The following is a 15,065-nucleotide window of genomic DNA, read 5'->3' on the forward strand; positions in this document are numbered from 1 at the left end:
TACAAGCTGAATAAAGTATTCTAATACAACGCTTAATGGTTTTCAAGCCTTACATTCCTAAGGACAAGAGAAAAAAATAAACATTTGCTTATTGTCTGTTTTTGTTTATTAATTCAAAGCAAATTTAACCATTGGGTGGAAACCAAAACAACATATTGTAGTTATCGGTTGTTGTATTTAATCTAAATTCGTCAACCTTTTTTTTTGTTCTAGTTAAGTTCACTTACTGCTTTCTTCTCATCGCTCTCATCTAACAAAATTTCCTCTCCAGCTGTATTGGTAGCAACCTTTCATGACTGCGGGACCGATATTGATCCTGCGCTTTCAGCAGCGTTGCGTTTGGCTGAGTTTGGTACTGTCTTACGACAAGCGCGTGCAATGTGACCTTTTACTTCGCAATTCCGACAGACTTTATCGATTGCGTGACAGTTCTGCGGTCGATGGAAGTTACTGGAACATCTCCAGCACGGTACGCGTTTTCTGTAGCCTTCTCCAGCCGCGTTGACGTATGCGCCCCGGGTACGTGACTGAAATCCTCCGCGTGGTCGCTGAAAACCACCTTCACTCTGAAAATTTGATCCGTGACCATAGCCGTGGAAAGGATGACTGGTTGCGTATGAAGTAGCAGCAATTTCCGCAGCTGATGGTTTTTGGCGTATATTTCTTTACTCTGTCGTTCTATCTCTGCCGACCGAACCTTGTCCAACAATTCCGTGATCGAACCGCCTTTGCGCATCACCTTTCGACCTGCTTCTCGCACTTTGATATTCAGTGTATGTGATTGAACCACGTCGGCTACTGTCTCCATCATCTGTTCGCTGCTATAATCGCAGAGCTTGGCGACCGCTGCAACTCGTTTTACAAACTTTACATCGGGTTCATCTGGACTTTGTGTCATTGACCGTAACTTTTGGCGTTGGAGCAGCATATAATCGCGAGAACCGTGAATCTCTCTCAAGCGATACATCGCATTCGAGTAAGGGAGTACTTTTTCGTCAGGGGCCGTACTACTTGATACCGTACTCTCTAAAACATCCAATAGATGGTTCTTCGATCCACTCATTAACCATACTGTTCCTTTTTCGGGCCATACGAAGCTTGGTTCTCAAGCGCTCATTGTGTCGTTTATCCATTTCGACCCGTTTCAATAAGCAAATTTAACAAAGTGAATTGGGTTCCTAAAATGGAAAAAACACGATTGTTTACAATTAGATTTTCTCACATCAATGTAATTCCATTTGGAATAATATTAGTCATTTAAACCCTCTCAATCGTACTGTGGGAAGCTATTAAATTCATTAAATTCCAACAATAGTAGTACCTTACACTCATGCCTGAGTGTGAGTCACATTCGTTCTACTAACTCTCTCCAATACCAAAAAATTAGACGCTTTCTAAGTGTGTGTCATACCAACATACAGCACACACACAAATAGCTTAACTATTTCAACGGTTTAAACCACATCCTCTTTTCCGATTGAAAAAATCTATCCACTAAGCTAGGTGGAAACTGCAGTACATGATACTACACAGGGCACCCTGGAATGCGTGTAGGATAATGGATAAACCCACCTGTACTGTTCAACGGCGCAACGTGAAGAAAAATAGCGTTTCCCTCACCGGTCCGAAATCCGCCGCTAGTACCGAAAAATCTAATCAACCTAACCTGTTGCACTCCGAGATAAGGATAGATTGTTGAGATCAACCGATTGGATGAATTCAACGTAATTGTTTCCTTTTTCTTTAATCACCGCACGTCGGAATGCGGCTGTATCGTTCACACTGAAGATTACTGATCACAATCTGATGAACAAGATTGGTGACTTATTTGTGCCGTTACAATTGAAGCAAAAACTGCAACACGCACACATGCGCGAGTCTGACCACCCCAGTCTGATAGATGGGAGTATTGCTCGTCTCTTGGTGTGTTGGTGAATGCACGCCAAAAATATGTGACGTCACATCTTGAAGAAAGGATTTGCGATTACGAAAAAACAACTTTACAGTTGCTTAATTCTTCAAATAGTGGGCAATACATCAAATAAAATGATCAATCGTCGATTGTATGTGTTAAACCATAGAAAATCGATAGTTTCATCGCTTTTTTGTCGCTTTTTCTACTTCGCTCTTCAAACGTGACAGCATACATGCTCCCGCTATTCATATGTACTATTCTGGGTCAATACAAAAGTCGATGCTACAGCGTTTATACAGATGGTAGATGGAAGAAAATAGACAGAATGTAGTGTGCGCGTTTGGAATGAATTTCGTTGGCTTATATCAATCTTCGAAGGTGGGTGGCATAATCAGTTAATCGTACTATGAGTTTACTTACACTACGACAATACTACCCAGTAAACGGTAAGGCGGCTAGGCGGATTAAACTAGATGCTTGCGAACGGCAGACTAATGAAACTTTGTTCTAGGCTACCTGCCGTAACTTGCCGCTTACTGTAGTGTGGGTATTATCTAAGTTGGCAAGTAAACACTCGATCGGAGTATAGTGCAGACGCATACATACACGAACCTTTTTTTGCGTATTTCGCTGGTTGAGTAAAAAGTTGATGAATCGGATTATAATGAGCGTTTGCCAGCGTTATAACGTAACTTCCAGAGAATCAGGCACGTAGCCAGAGGGGGGGCTAGGGGGCTAAAGCCCCTCCCGAAATTTTTCAAAAATGAATTTCAAAAACCGGCGATGTTTAACAAAATTTGTTGCTCATGTGGTTTGAACAAATCTTTGAGAAAAAGTTGAAGAAGGCTATTTCTAACCACCAAAGGCAATGGTCACGAAATTCAGTCACTTTATGCTTTTGCTCGAGCCAGTGCGACGCGAACGATAAAAATAGTAACTTTTATATTGTGTGTCTTGCCTAAAGAATAAAAGAAACTGTTACTATAATTGTTGCTGTAGTAATCTGTCGAGAAGCAAGAAGTGGTGCTCCAGCCAAATACGGTGATTATAAAATTATTGATGATTCGCTTAGGACCGAGTATTCATAATGTGGAACATTTCCTGAAGGTGTAAATGGAGGTTGGACCTTCGGAAGCGAGTTCTACCATGTCAGGCATTTAGCGCTCAACAAATTAGCCCAGATGAAACCATTCATTTCGAACAACTTAAAACACATGGTTGAAAGTGACAATGCTATAATTAAGATCCTCCTATATATGGACGATGAGAACATCAATGTTCCGCTACAAGATCGGATATCGCTTACTCGCAGATTAATGTCATATTTGGGAGAAATGGAATCCATTCGGAAGGATAATTATTGAGAGCGAGAAGCAAGGAACAAATCAGACATTCGCAAACATAAAGGCAAAATTGACGAATTGACATAAAGTTTTGCAAAAGTTTCACAGGAAACGGATAATTTGCTGTGATTTGAAAACAGACAACTCTAAAAGAAAGCCTCTTTTGAAAATTAGATGTAAGTGCGATGTGTTCTCTTCCAGGTGTCGGAAGCAAGTGATGCTGAAATTATTAAGCTCACTTGTGTTTATAGTTATTTTGGTGGTGATATATTTACCTAATTTTACGTAAATTAGAAGCATTCAGAATCAGTGCTAAGTAATTTTCTTTCGGTTAGTGAACATGTTCTGAGCAGTTTCGCTCAGTAGATTAAATTCTGGGTAGTTTTCATTAGTAGATTAAATCATTGAAATATATATTTTACATTGTCCAAAAACCCATGAAATCCGAAATAATACCTTCAAATGTTCAAATATAACATTAACTTAATCTAGGTAATCTTCTCAAGTTCCAACGGTTTTGCAAAATTCTGAACGTCAATGAGCTAATGATCTTATTCTTGCATTGTAGTGGAATCAGTAGTTTTTTGCACTCACTTTACATTTTGACTTTTACTATAGTTTCAGGGATCTAGGAAAATCAGTCTACGATATTTTTAATTCGTAAGTCCAATGATATGAAAGTATCGAAAAAGAATCTACTTAAATAAATAAATAGATAGTTATTCTCAGATGCCTGATAATATTGTCGAAGATAGCGTTTAACCCATTCCCCACGAGAGTCAAATGAAAAAACATGTGTTTTTCTCAGGATTATAATTACGACATGATCAGTATCATTTAAACAGAAATTTCATAAAGTTGACTTAACGCATACTTCGGATGAAGTCACAGAACTAGTAATAGTAGCCTGATCATGAAAATAGGAGTTGAAGTTCACTTTGTTCGGACATTCTTTGCAACGATAAACTTGGATTTCACACTGATATATTCTTATCCATGGAGACAACCTTGACGTTGGTTTCATTCTCCTGTTTAGCAAATGCGTGTAAAGTTTCGTTAGGCGGGTTTTTGGATATTTTTGTACTCATTCCAATTTAGCGTCTTCTACACCTTGTAAACGTGTAGTCTAGAATGCGTAGCATTTTCAATCAGCCCTAAATACTTTGATCTCTTGATGAATCTTGAGAGAAATTTCTAACTTATAAACTAATAATAATAAAATTTAATTCGTCGATGCACTATAGCTTTTCTTGTAACAGACAACATATTTTTAGGGTTTTTAGTGTCTATTGTCTTAGTTATGGAATTGTTTTCACTAAGAACATTTCATAATTACATTCAGTTTACTGTGACTATCTCAAGTCATCAGAATTTATACATTTATGCAATAATTTTCAAGCCCCTCCCGAAACAAAATCCTGGCTACGGGCCTGCAGAGAATTATTTCGCACATCTGGAGTCTTCGTTGGGATCACGAGAATACGGATTCATTTCCCTCTCGGGAGCATAGCAATTATAACACCCTCTCAGGGGAATGTACTTTAATATGGTTCCATTTCCCTCTCGGGGGCTTAACAATGGGAACACCCTCTCAGGGGAATATATTCCAATTTACCTCTCGGGGCCATTCAAAAACCATCCGCTCAGGGAATATACTTCCAGTTCCCTTTCAGGAGAATAATATTTCGAAATTTCTTTTTTTGCCATACTTCAATACAGTTCCATTTCCCTCTCGGGGGCTTAACAATTTGAACACCCTCTCAGGGGATTATATTCTAATTTACCTCTCGAGGCCATTCGAAAAAAAAACATCCGCTCGAGAAATACACTTGCAGTACCCTCTCAGGGGAATAATATTACAAAATTATTTTTTTTGCATATCAAAGTTGCACTGCTTACTTACGCAATTACCGAACTGCGCCATTGTCGTGTCCGGGTGTATATGTTTCGCATTTTCCAGTGAGAAGCACCACTTTGTCGCTCAAAGCCAATCACAAGACTGACACATTTTTTCTCATTTTATTTAAACCTTAAATTTTCTCTATGTTCTTGCTCTCTCTCTCTCTCTCTCTCTCTCTCTCTCTCTCTCTCTCTCTCTCTCTCTCTCTCTCTCTCTTAGTCCTTCTCTCTCTTCCTCTCACAATCCCTACAATATGTAAAATTGGTGCTGGAATTTCTCCAGTATTTTTGAAATAGGATTTAAATATATCCGCTAAAAACTTCAGACCCGTTTTTCTCGCTTTCCACCAAATGTTACATACGTCCATTTGAAAAAGTACTCGAGAAATACTGAAAATAATGGTGTATCGAACGCTCCCGTATCAGATGAGGCTATTTATAGAGGTATAAATAAAGTCTTGAAAATATGTGTGTAATAAGCTTATGAATAAGTATTTTATCATTCCTCAAAGAATAAATACGTCAGATCCTGAAAATGGATTTATGGAGCAAATAGAAATTAGCAATGCACCGGTTTTCAATAGCACTACTTCACATAGCATTGGGCTGTACATAAAGCTAATAAATATAACATATTAAATGTGTGTATTCAGGATCAAAACTCTAGCTCGATAGATTTTGATACAACCTGTCGAAAGGTGTTGTCGAAGCCAAAATGCCGGCAGATTGAGACTGAAATGCAATAGCAAGTGTCAAGTAATATACTATTTTATTCTAAAGTTTTTCTCCTGTTCTATTAGGACTTGACTTTCCACTTGATTGTCTTCAAAAACGGTCCACGGTAAAAAAGAAAAAATTTGAGAACACCGCCGTAACTAGCCCCAAGCTCCTCTATCTCGTCATTGTGCAAGTGTAGTCGTACAGCTCCAAAACAAAAAAAAAGAAGCGCGGGTGTTTCACTGCTCCTTCTCACTATAACACCACCTGCAACCAAACAAAAAGATCTGACCTGCTACCGCAGTGTGGGAATGAGAACACAATCGAAAAACACATTGTATGAAATAGCTTAACCTTACTTTTCCGACTACTAAACGAGCCTGCTTATTTGAAGCTAGAAATTTGGGCAATAATCCCTTCTATTCCCGTCAAAAAGGAAATGGTACTAAAATATGTTTCATTTCAAAAACAAGTTGACGAAAACAAGCCAAGCTCCTTTGGTTTGATTTTGCCTCTGTGGTTGTTGATGAGCTGTCAGAAATCTGAATTGATTAAATACTTGGTATGTGGTTATGCATAGAACTCTGCACGCTGTAGGTTGAAGACATCTATACCGACATAATCGAACCGCTGTAAATATTTAGTATGGATAGTTGATCGGTAGCTGCTTTTCTATTACACACACATCTTTTTCAAAGAAACAGTAATATAAATATAAAAGCCATGCCTACTCTAATCGAATGTTGTGCCGGCGCCGCTTCGTGAATGTTAAAACCTTCTTTCATCACACATAAGGCCAAACTTTTGGGAAAAGTTTAGAAGCAGAACAAATAAAAGGGATGAATATATTAAATTTGTAAGCTTAGATTATATAAAGAATGTCAATCAGCACTCGCTCACCATATTTGCCGATCACAATGATTGAATAATTGGTTGAAGCTCCCATCCATGGGGCATATTCCATCCTTAACACACAGAGCAAGAGGGTGACGTGACGTCATATTTTCGTAGCCAACATAAGAACTTTGCTTGTAACGAAATTAATTCTAAATACGAACGAGGAGCACTTTAGTTTACATCAAATCAGTTAGTGTTCATTGTTTTCTTTTGTTTACTGCTACTATTGTTTGCTGATGACATTTTAAGCGATTTTGACGTTGTCAAACTGACCCCCATCGATCGGTGGAAAAACGATGTTGCCTATTGTCAAACTCTGTATGTAGAGATAGGGATGCCAGTTGCCTGACACAGACACTTACGGCATTCTGGCATGACCTCTTCAAAACCAGCCGCATATGAAAAACACTTGAGATCGGACGAATTCAATCACTACCACAGATATAAAACCACCATATTCCTACTGTGTTTAGCCGAGACATGACGATGCGAAACATTTCTCACGATGCTGTGACTGTTTATTCGTGCTTTTTTTTTGAACACATTCAATATTGCAGGCATGCAAATAAACTCAAGCTCATCATTTCGTTACCTTGTAATCTACCTAACAGCTACACTAAATCGACCTGAAAACGTTAAACGAAGATGTTAATAAGGAGTTAAAGTAAGTAAAATGATCCTACCGTTTCTCCAAAAAAAATAAACCTCCATGGAAGCTGGCACGTAGAATCTACTTGTAGAGTTCAGCCCAAATGGATGGTACTTTCGGATTCGATTCAAACTAGATTAATTCACTTTTGTGTTCGGCCCGTGTGACTAGCAGCGTTCTATTTATTGATCCGTTCTCGGGTACAGTTACACTTTCACTGCCTGCAATTGCAATCGCTACGACCTGCAAACCCTACTCGCTCTCTTTCTCTCTATCCCGATGTCTCAGCATATTATTTCAAAGGGCATGAGAATGCTAATTATCTCTACTCTACATCCCTCACCTGGTCCATATTACATGTTACAAAGAGATTAAGCAAATAAAGATAGTAGAAAAAACATATTTATCTGGTTATTCGCTATATCGTGCTGGAATTTCAATGGATCTTTTGGGTCGTTTGGTGGGTAATCCCTTTGAATCTTGATTTTGAATCGTCTCAGTCGCTTGTGACTCAGTATCTGCCGTGGTTGGTAATTGCAGCAATTCGTCTTGGTCATGTGGGATGGGCCATTTTTTCAAATGAGGTACAGGGCGTCGATATTTCACTCCATCTTTGCTCAAGACAACTACGTCACTACCGCTCTTCTGAATCACTGAGTACTTTTCAGAACGAAAATTCGGTTCCAATTTTCCCGTTTCATAATTTTTGATCATGACTGTATCTCCAACGGCTATTTCTGCCTCTTTGGTGTTCCGTCGTTTGTCGGCATATAGTTTGCCTTGCATCTTTTTTATAATAGGTTTGTTCCAGTACACGGAAGTCACTCCCTGTTGCTCCGGAGCAAAAAATTCTTGCTCCTTTTCACTCCGATTTGCTACCAGAAGATGAAAAAGAAAAGAAGATAATATAGGAACGATTTTCTGCCTGTTTGCTCCGGAGTACTTCCAGTTTCTCCTGGTACTGGAACAAACCTAATGTCTCTATCTCTGATTGCCTCATCGCGCTTCCACTACGGTTCGGTTTTTAATGAAGGCAGCAGATCCTTCACCGGTCTTCCAGTGAGCAGCTCCATCGGTGACTTACCAGTAACAGAATGCGGTGTAGTATTATATGAATATACGTATTCGTTTACTGCTTCTCTCCAATCATCTTTCATTGATCTGGCAATCCGTAAGGCTCGCAGGATTCCCTGGTTTTGTCGTTCAACTAAACCGTTCATTTGGGGCTAGTACGGTATAGTTCGGGCTAGTCGAATATTTTTGCGGGTACAATAGTTTGAGAACTCTTCGCTGGCAAAAGGAGGTCCATTGTCAGATCGAATTGTTTCAGGGTATGTGTGCTCTCTAAACACGCGCTCCAAAGCCTCGATGGTCTTGGTTGCAGTTGTTGTCTTCATTTCAATAACGATCAGAAAACGGCTGTAGTAGTCAACCACAACCAAGAAAGTCGCACATTCTTTGGCAGAGAAAAAATCCAGTGCCAAATCCTGCCATGCTCGATCAGGCATTTCTTTACGCAGCATTGGCTCTGGCGGACCTTGTAGCCTCACCGAAGCACAACCAGCACATTCTTGCATCCGACTCTCTACGTCACGGTCCATATACGGCCACCAGACCTTCTCTCGAAGATTTCGTTTCATTGAAACCACTCCAGGGTGGCCTCGATGCGCGATATCCATCGCTCTTTGTCGCAGTTTTGACGGGAGGATGATTCTGTCATCTCTCACTACTACACCATCTATGAAACCTAGTTCTTTTGCGAAAGCCTGATAAGCAACCAAATTGGACGGCCACACTTCTGTTTCAATAGATTTAACAACTTCTATTAGCACTTCATCTAAAAGAGTTTCCTTTTTAATCTCGTCTAGCGTAATAGCGGATAGCCCTTCGCCAATTTCACAAACGTAGTATTCAGATGATTCATCGAATGGTTTGTCTGACTGCGTACATAGCCTCGAGAAGATGTCGGAGATGTTGTCGGATCCAAGAATGTACGCCACTGTGAAGTCGTAGGGCTGAAGGCGCAACGCCCACGCCTCGGCACGTGTACATGTTCGTTTCCCATCTTGATGCTTTCCACCAAATATATACTCCAGTGTCTTATGATCAGTATAAACAGTGAAGTGTATACCAAACAAGTAAGAATAGAATTTCTCTACAGCCCAAACGACAGCTAGGGCTTCACGCTGGGTTTGGGGGTAGACTCTCTCTGCTTTCGTGAGTCCCTTTGACGCAAAGCTGATGATTCTTGGATTACTTAAGCTATCTCATTGTGTCAAGACTGCACCAAGACCAACGGCGGATGCATCCCCGTACAACTCGGTTTGATCTTTAGGATCAAAGAAGCCTAAACGGTGAACGGTGCTAGATAATTCGCTGCGCAGGTCGTTAAACGCATTTTGCTGCTCTGAACCAAATGACCCCATGGGATGTGACCTGAGTTTCGTTGGTCACAATAAATCCGTGGTCACTGGGCCAGCTTAATATAGACCCCTAGAAATTTTGTTATATTTGTAAATGTGAAATAAATCTCATAGCTTCCATGTCTCCATGTTTGATGGTTGTTTATTTTATGTTTAGTAGTCTTCGGTTGGTGCCCGTCAGTATTTATTTATTTGCTTGTTATTTATTTATTTATTTGTACATTCGCTTGTTATTTATGTATTTCCCTGTTATTTATTTATTTATTTATTTATTTATTTTCACTGTTTATTTACTCAATTATTTATATTATATGTCAGATAGTTTATTTACATTTTTTGTTCATTTGTTCATTTTGTGAAAATTATACAATGTAAAGGTTATGCATGCAACCAATCCGATCTAAAAATTCAAATAAACTTTTTATCGGGGCACCAACCCATACATGTTTGTAAATAATGTTTTCCTTTGAGACGCGATATACAAGAAGAGGTCATTGATCGAGAGTGGAGATGGTTTCCGGGGCAAGGGGAAATAAAAAGGTCTAAAGCTTAACGAGTTTCTAGAGCTCGTCCAAGCACTGAGTCATGCTGAGCAGATTTCAGAAAGAGAGTTGTTCGAATCAGCCATACACTTGTTCACCGGGTCAGCCTTAAAGTGGTACATGACTCAAAGGTCCACGAATAGGCTTCTGAACTGGCAACACTTGGTGTTCGAACTTAGACGTACATACATGCATCCTGATCTGGACGCGCTTATAAAGATGAAAATCTATCAACGATGTCAGCAGAAACACGAGTCTTTCCACGAATTTTATTTCGAAATGGAAAAACTGTTTCGTAGTGTTTAATATAACATTCCACTAAGTCGCTCAAAACAGTGCTTTTGTTAAAGTGTTTCGCAGTATGAGCGAACAGATTCCAGATTACGAAAAAATCCAAATTTTACAGCAGAATATGCGCGTTGACTATAAGCGACAGTTAGCGTTCATTCCGATTGTAGATTTGCAGACACTTGTGGCCTCGGGACAGAAGTTAGATTCGTTGAACTTCTCGGCTTACAACAAAGTTTTCGGAACCGAGAAGACGGTGAATGCCGTTGAAGTACAAAGGTGAATGCCGTTGAAGAAAGGAAAGAAGAAGAAAAAGAATAACCAGTTTCAATCTCAGCCACAAGTGTCTGACGGCACTACAGCAGCAGTTTCGCAACAGCACAACCAAAATAGGAACAACAATACTCAGTCCTATACTCAAGATTCTTCGAATCGACCAGGTCCGTCTTCTGCTCAAAACAACCAGAGATTTCCGAATTCTCATCCACCTTCAGGACCGTCGAATGCTTCAAACCAGCCGCAAGCAGGGCCGTCTGCTACCTCAGTTCGTCCCCAACTTACCCTAGAGGAGGTTATAAACCGACATAACCCTCCACCGATAAACACCTGCTTCAAATGCGGTAGGGTTGGCCATCACATGGCAATGTGTGACAAGCAGCTTGCTATTCTTTGCGCGAACTGTGGCCTTCGGGGATTCCCTACAAATTTCTGCCCGTTTTGTCTAAAAAACGGATCTCGAGCGAACGAAAATGGCCGTCCGCAACCCCCGAACGCGTAAATGTTTCAAAGTCTAGCTGGCGGAGTCCTCCACCTTTCTGGGAGCCCGCCGCCTCGAATTTGTACGAAAGGTCCGTCGATGTATGTCAAATTGTTTACCCATTCCCTAACGATAATCGACCTTACGCACCTGTAAAAGTTTACGGGATGGCGATACGAGCCCTTCTCGATAGTGGAAGTAACCACACTCTCGTAAGCGAGAAGTTTTTCTCCCAATTGAAAACCAAAAAGTTAAGCCGCCCGTCGGGGAATGTAGCGCTTCGCTCGGCCAGCGGTGACCCTCTTGAAATCAAAGGTCAAGCACAGTTACCCTTTCTTTTTCAAGGGCGCATTCGAATTGTCTCTACATTGGTTCTTGCGAATCTTTCAATTCCGTGTATTTGAGGTATGGACTTTTGGAGAAAGTTCCAAATCCAACCGACGATGCCATCACTGGAGAATGAAAACGTTGCTCAGATTGACCAATCTCAGTCAGACTCGACTCTAACCGAGGAAGAAAGACTGATGGTTGAGTGAATCAAGTCGTTGTTCCTAGCGGCTGGTGATGGAGAGTTGACGCTGACCACTGGCGCACAGCACCGTATCGTGCTGAAAGAGGAGTGGAGAGATAAGCCTCCTGTCCGCCAGTTTCCGTATGTCATGTCTCCTAAAACACAAGGGCTGGTAGCAATCGAGCTCCAGACATTGCTAGATGAGGAGATCTTGGAAAGAATCAATTCTTCCTGGTCCTTGAACTGCGTTCCAGTGATTAAACCCAACAAAGTTCGGCTCTGTTTAGAAGCGAGGAAGATAAACGAACGGACAGTGCGGGACGCCTACCCCTTACCACACCCCGGTCGGATACTCGGTCAGTTGCCAAAAGCGAAGTATCTCTCTACGATTGACCTGTCAGAAGCCTTTCTGCAGGTGCCTCTCGAAGCGAGCTCGTGAAAGTATACGGCGTTCAGTGTACAGGGAAAGGGTCTATTTCAATACACCCGCATGCCGTTCGGGTTAATAAACAGTCCAGCAACGTTAGCCAGACTGATGGACACCGTTCTCGGTCATGGAGCGCTAGAGCCGTACGTTTTCGTTTACCTTGATGATATCGTCATTGTAACCGAAACGTTCGAGCAGCACATGCAACTTTTGCAGGAAGTTTCGAATCGGTTGAGGAATGCCAACCTCAGTATAAACCTGGACAAATCACGATTCGATGTGTCCGAGATTCCCTTCCTGGGATATCTTCTGAGTTCAGACGGTTTGCGAGCAAATCCCGACAAAATTCGACCAATTGTCGAGTACGAGCGACCAAATACAATAACTAATCTCAGAAGATTCCTAGGAATGGCGAATTATTACCGGAGGTTCATACAGGACTTCAGCGGAGCAACAGCCGCCTTGTCAAATCTACTTCAGGCGAAGTCCAAGATGATCCAGTGGAACGATGCCGCAGAAGCTGCCTTCTGCAATATCAAAGAACGTCTAATCTCGTCGCCTATTCTGGGAAGTCCTGACTTTTCGCGAGAGTTTACGGTACAGACCGACGCCAGTGACGTTGCCGTTGCGGGAGTGTTAACCCAGGAACAGAACGTCCAAGAGCGCGTCATATCTTATTACTAAGATATGACGCGCTCTTGGCCGTTCTGTTCCAGGATTAACACTCCCGCAACGGCAACGTCACTGGCGTCGGTCTGTACCGTAAACTCTCGCACAAGTTAACGACTCCACAGAAAAACTACCACGCGGCTGAAAAAGAAGCCTTGGCGGCGATGTTAGCTATTGATGCTTTTCGTGGGTATATCGAAGGTTATTACTTCAAGCTCATCACCGACTCGTCTGCATTGACTCACATTCTAAACACAAAATGGAAGGTGGAATCTCGGTGTAGTCGATGGTCGCTGAATCTACAACAGTATGACATGTCCGTCAAACACCGTAAAGGCAAAGAAAATGTTGTCCCAGACGCGCTTTCTAGAAGCATAGCAGCAATCATCGATTTGTCCGCGTCATCCTGGTATCATTCCACCATGCAAAAGGTGCTTGGCGAACCAAACCTTTACGTCGACTTCAAGGTTGAGGATGGAAGACTCTATAAATTCATTTCAGTACCAGACTGTCCGTACGACCAGCGCTTTGAATGGAAATCGATACCGACGACAGACGAAATCCCTATCAGGAATCAGTAGCATCTGGCTCAAATGGCACGTTCCCCAAGTTGATCGGAGATTTGTGCCTTGCCAAGAATCGTCTTTTCATCATTTTCCTGATGGGAAGGATTGGGGAAGTGGTAAGGTTAGGGGTAAGGAAAACAACGACACAGAACAATTAAAACAGAGCATTCTGCACCCCCGGAGTGATGCTGAACGATCTGCAGGTGCTACAACAGCAGGAATAAAACTTCCAACCCCCGGAGGGATTTAGAACCTCTACTCAAACAGTGAGCGGATATATCAACATCCCCGAGGGGATATTGAGATAACAGAACGACAACACCCCCGAAGAGATATTGTCATTCAAATACGGCTAAAAAACCATAGCTCTTTACCACACTGGGTTAGGAACAAAAGCATATCTTTCAATTTCAGCTCTCTGTACATAGGTTCATCTATGTATGGAGAACCAAAAATCCGGATGCTCAATTGCATTAATATAGGGCAATTGCATATCAAATGATATGATGTTCCGTAATCGGATTCACAAAGATCACATGAATAATACTCAGCGCGCTGAATAGTAGCCATGTGATAATTGAGTTTGCAATGTCCAGTCAGTGCCCTGACCAGAATACTGCAGTTGTGCTTGGAAAAATGCAACAAATTTCTTGACATTTTCGGACTCACATCCGACAGAAAAGCCTTTGTTTGAACGCAAATTTGCAAGCTACGCCAATGGTTGGCATGTTCGAATGCAGCCCAAGAGCGAATCTTGTGCTTTATCCAACTTATTGACAGTGGTAGAACTGGTTCTGAACCAACGAAATCAGTCGCAGCGCCAGCTCTAGCCAATTCGTCCGCCCATTCATTTCCAGTAATACCGGAATGACCGGGTACCCATAGAAGGTAGATAGACTTTGAAATGCTAAGTTCTTCGATTTGAGTTCGACATGCGATTACTAATTTCGATCTCGAATCTGCCGAACTAAGTGCTTTCAGGGCAGCCTGGCTGTCAGAGCAAAAATAGATTCTTTTACCGCAGATTCCCTGTTGAAGTGCGGATTGTACGCCACACAGAATCGCAAAGATTTCTGCTTGGAATACGGTACAGTATCTACCAAGCGAATGAGATTGGTTTAATCTCATCTCATGACAATAGACACCAGCACCGGCTCGGCCCTCCAATAAAGAACCGTCCGTATAACAAACTACGTATTCTTCAAGTTGTCGCTCCATCCAGCCAGACAGCCATTCCTCACGAAGAGGAATTCTTACATTGAAAGTTTTAGAAGGAAAACTACATTTGTTTATTTGTTTATTTGTTTGTTGTATTCCAACTGACCTTTTTGGTCTTATTGAAAATTTAGCTTAAAACTATTGACAACATATTTCATAAAAATCAATTATTAAATCTAGCTCACATCAAAACAGTTAAAAACATTATCTAACTTCAACAAAAATCTAAACATCCTTTCACAAT

General features: G+C 41.2%; 2 protein-coding genes across 5 annotated transcripts in view; one reads left to right on the forward strand and one right to left on the reverse strand.

Annotated features, from left to right (window-relative positions):
* LOC131677956 (uncharacterized) overlaps positions 1 to 15,065 on the forward strand; it is a 172,618-nt gene that overhangs the window by 43,256 nt on the left and 114,297 nt on the right. The gene's annotated exons all lie outside the window — the stretch shown is intronic.
* LOC131677958 (uncharacterized) lies at positions 210 to 6,979 on the reverse strand. 2 transcript variants are annotated; one of them, XM_058958062.1, is made up of 2 exons: positions 6,775 to 6,979; positions 210 to 1,178 (listed from the first exon to the last, which is right to left on the reverse strand). In XM_058958062.1, the coding sequence occupies exon 2, from the start codon at positions 1,061 to 1,063 to the stop codon at positions 389 to 391; it is 675 nt and encodes a 224-aa protein (XP_058814045.1). In that variant the 5' UTR covers positions 1,064 to 1,178; positions 6,775 to 6,979; the 3' UTR covers positions 210 to 388. The 2 variants fall into 2 exon arrangements, with proteins under 2 accessions (XP_058814045.1, XP_058814044.1); XM_058958061.1 differs by lacking the exon at positions 6,775 to 6,979 and adding an exon at positions 1,573 to 1,798.

The sequence above is a fragment of the Topomyia yanbarensis genome, chromosome 1 (genome assembly GCF_030247195.1).
Source record: "Topomyia yanbarensis strain Yona2022 chromosome 1, ASM3024719v1, whole genome shotgun sequence".
Lineage (NCBI taxonomy): Eukaryota > Metazoa > Arthropoda > Insecta > Diptera > Culicidae > Topomyia > Topomyia yanbarensis.

Excerpts from the sequence above, each read along its gene's own strand:
- LOC131677958 (XM_058958062.1), bottom strand. The coding sequence starts at position 1,063 with ATGAGTGGATCGAAGAACCATCTATTGGATGTTTTAGAGAGTACGGTA.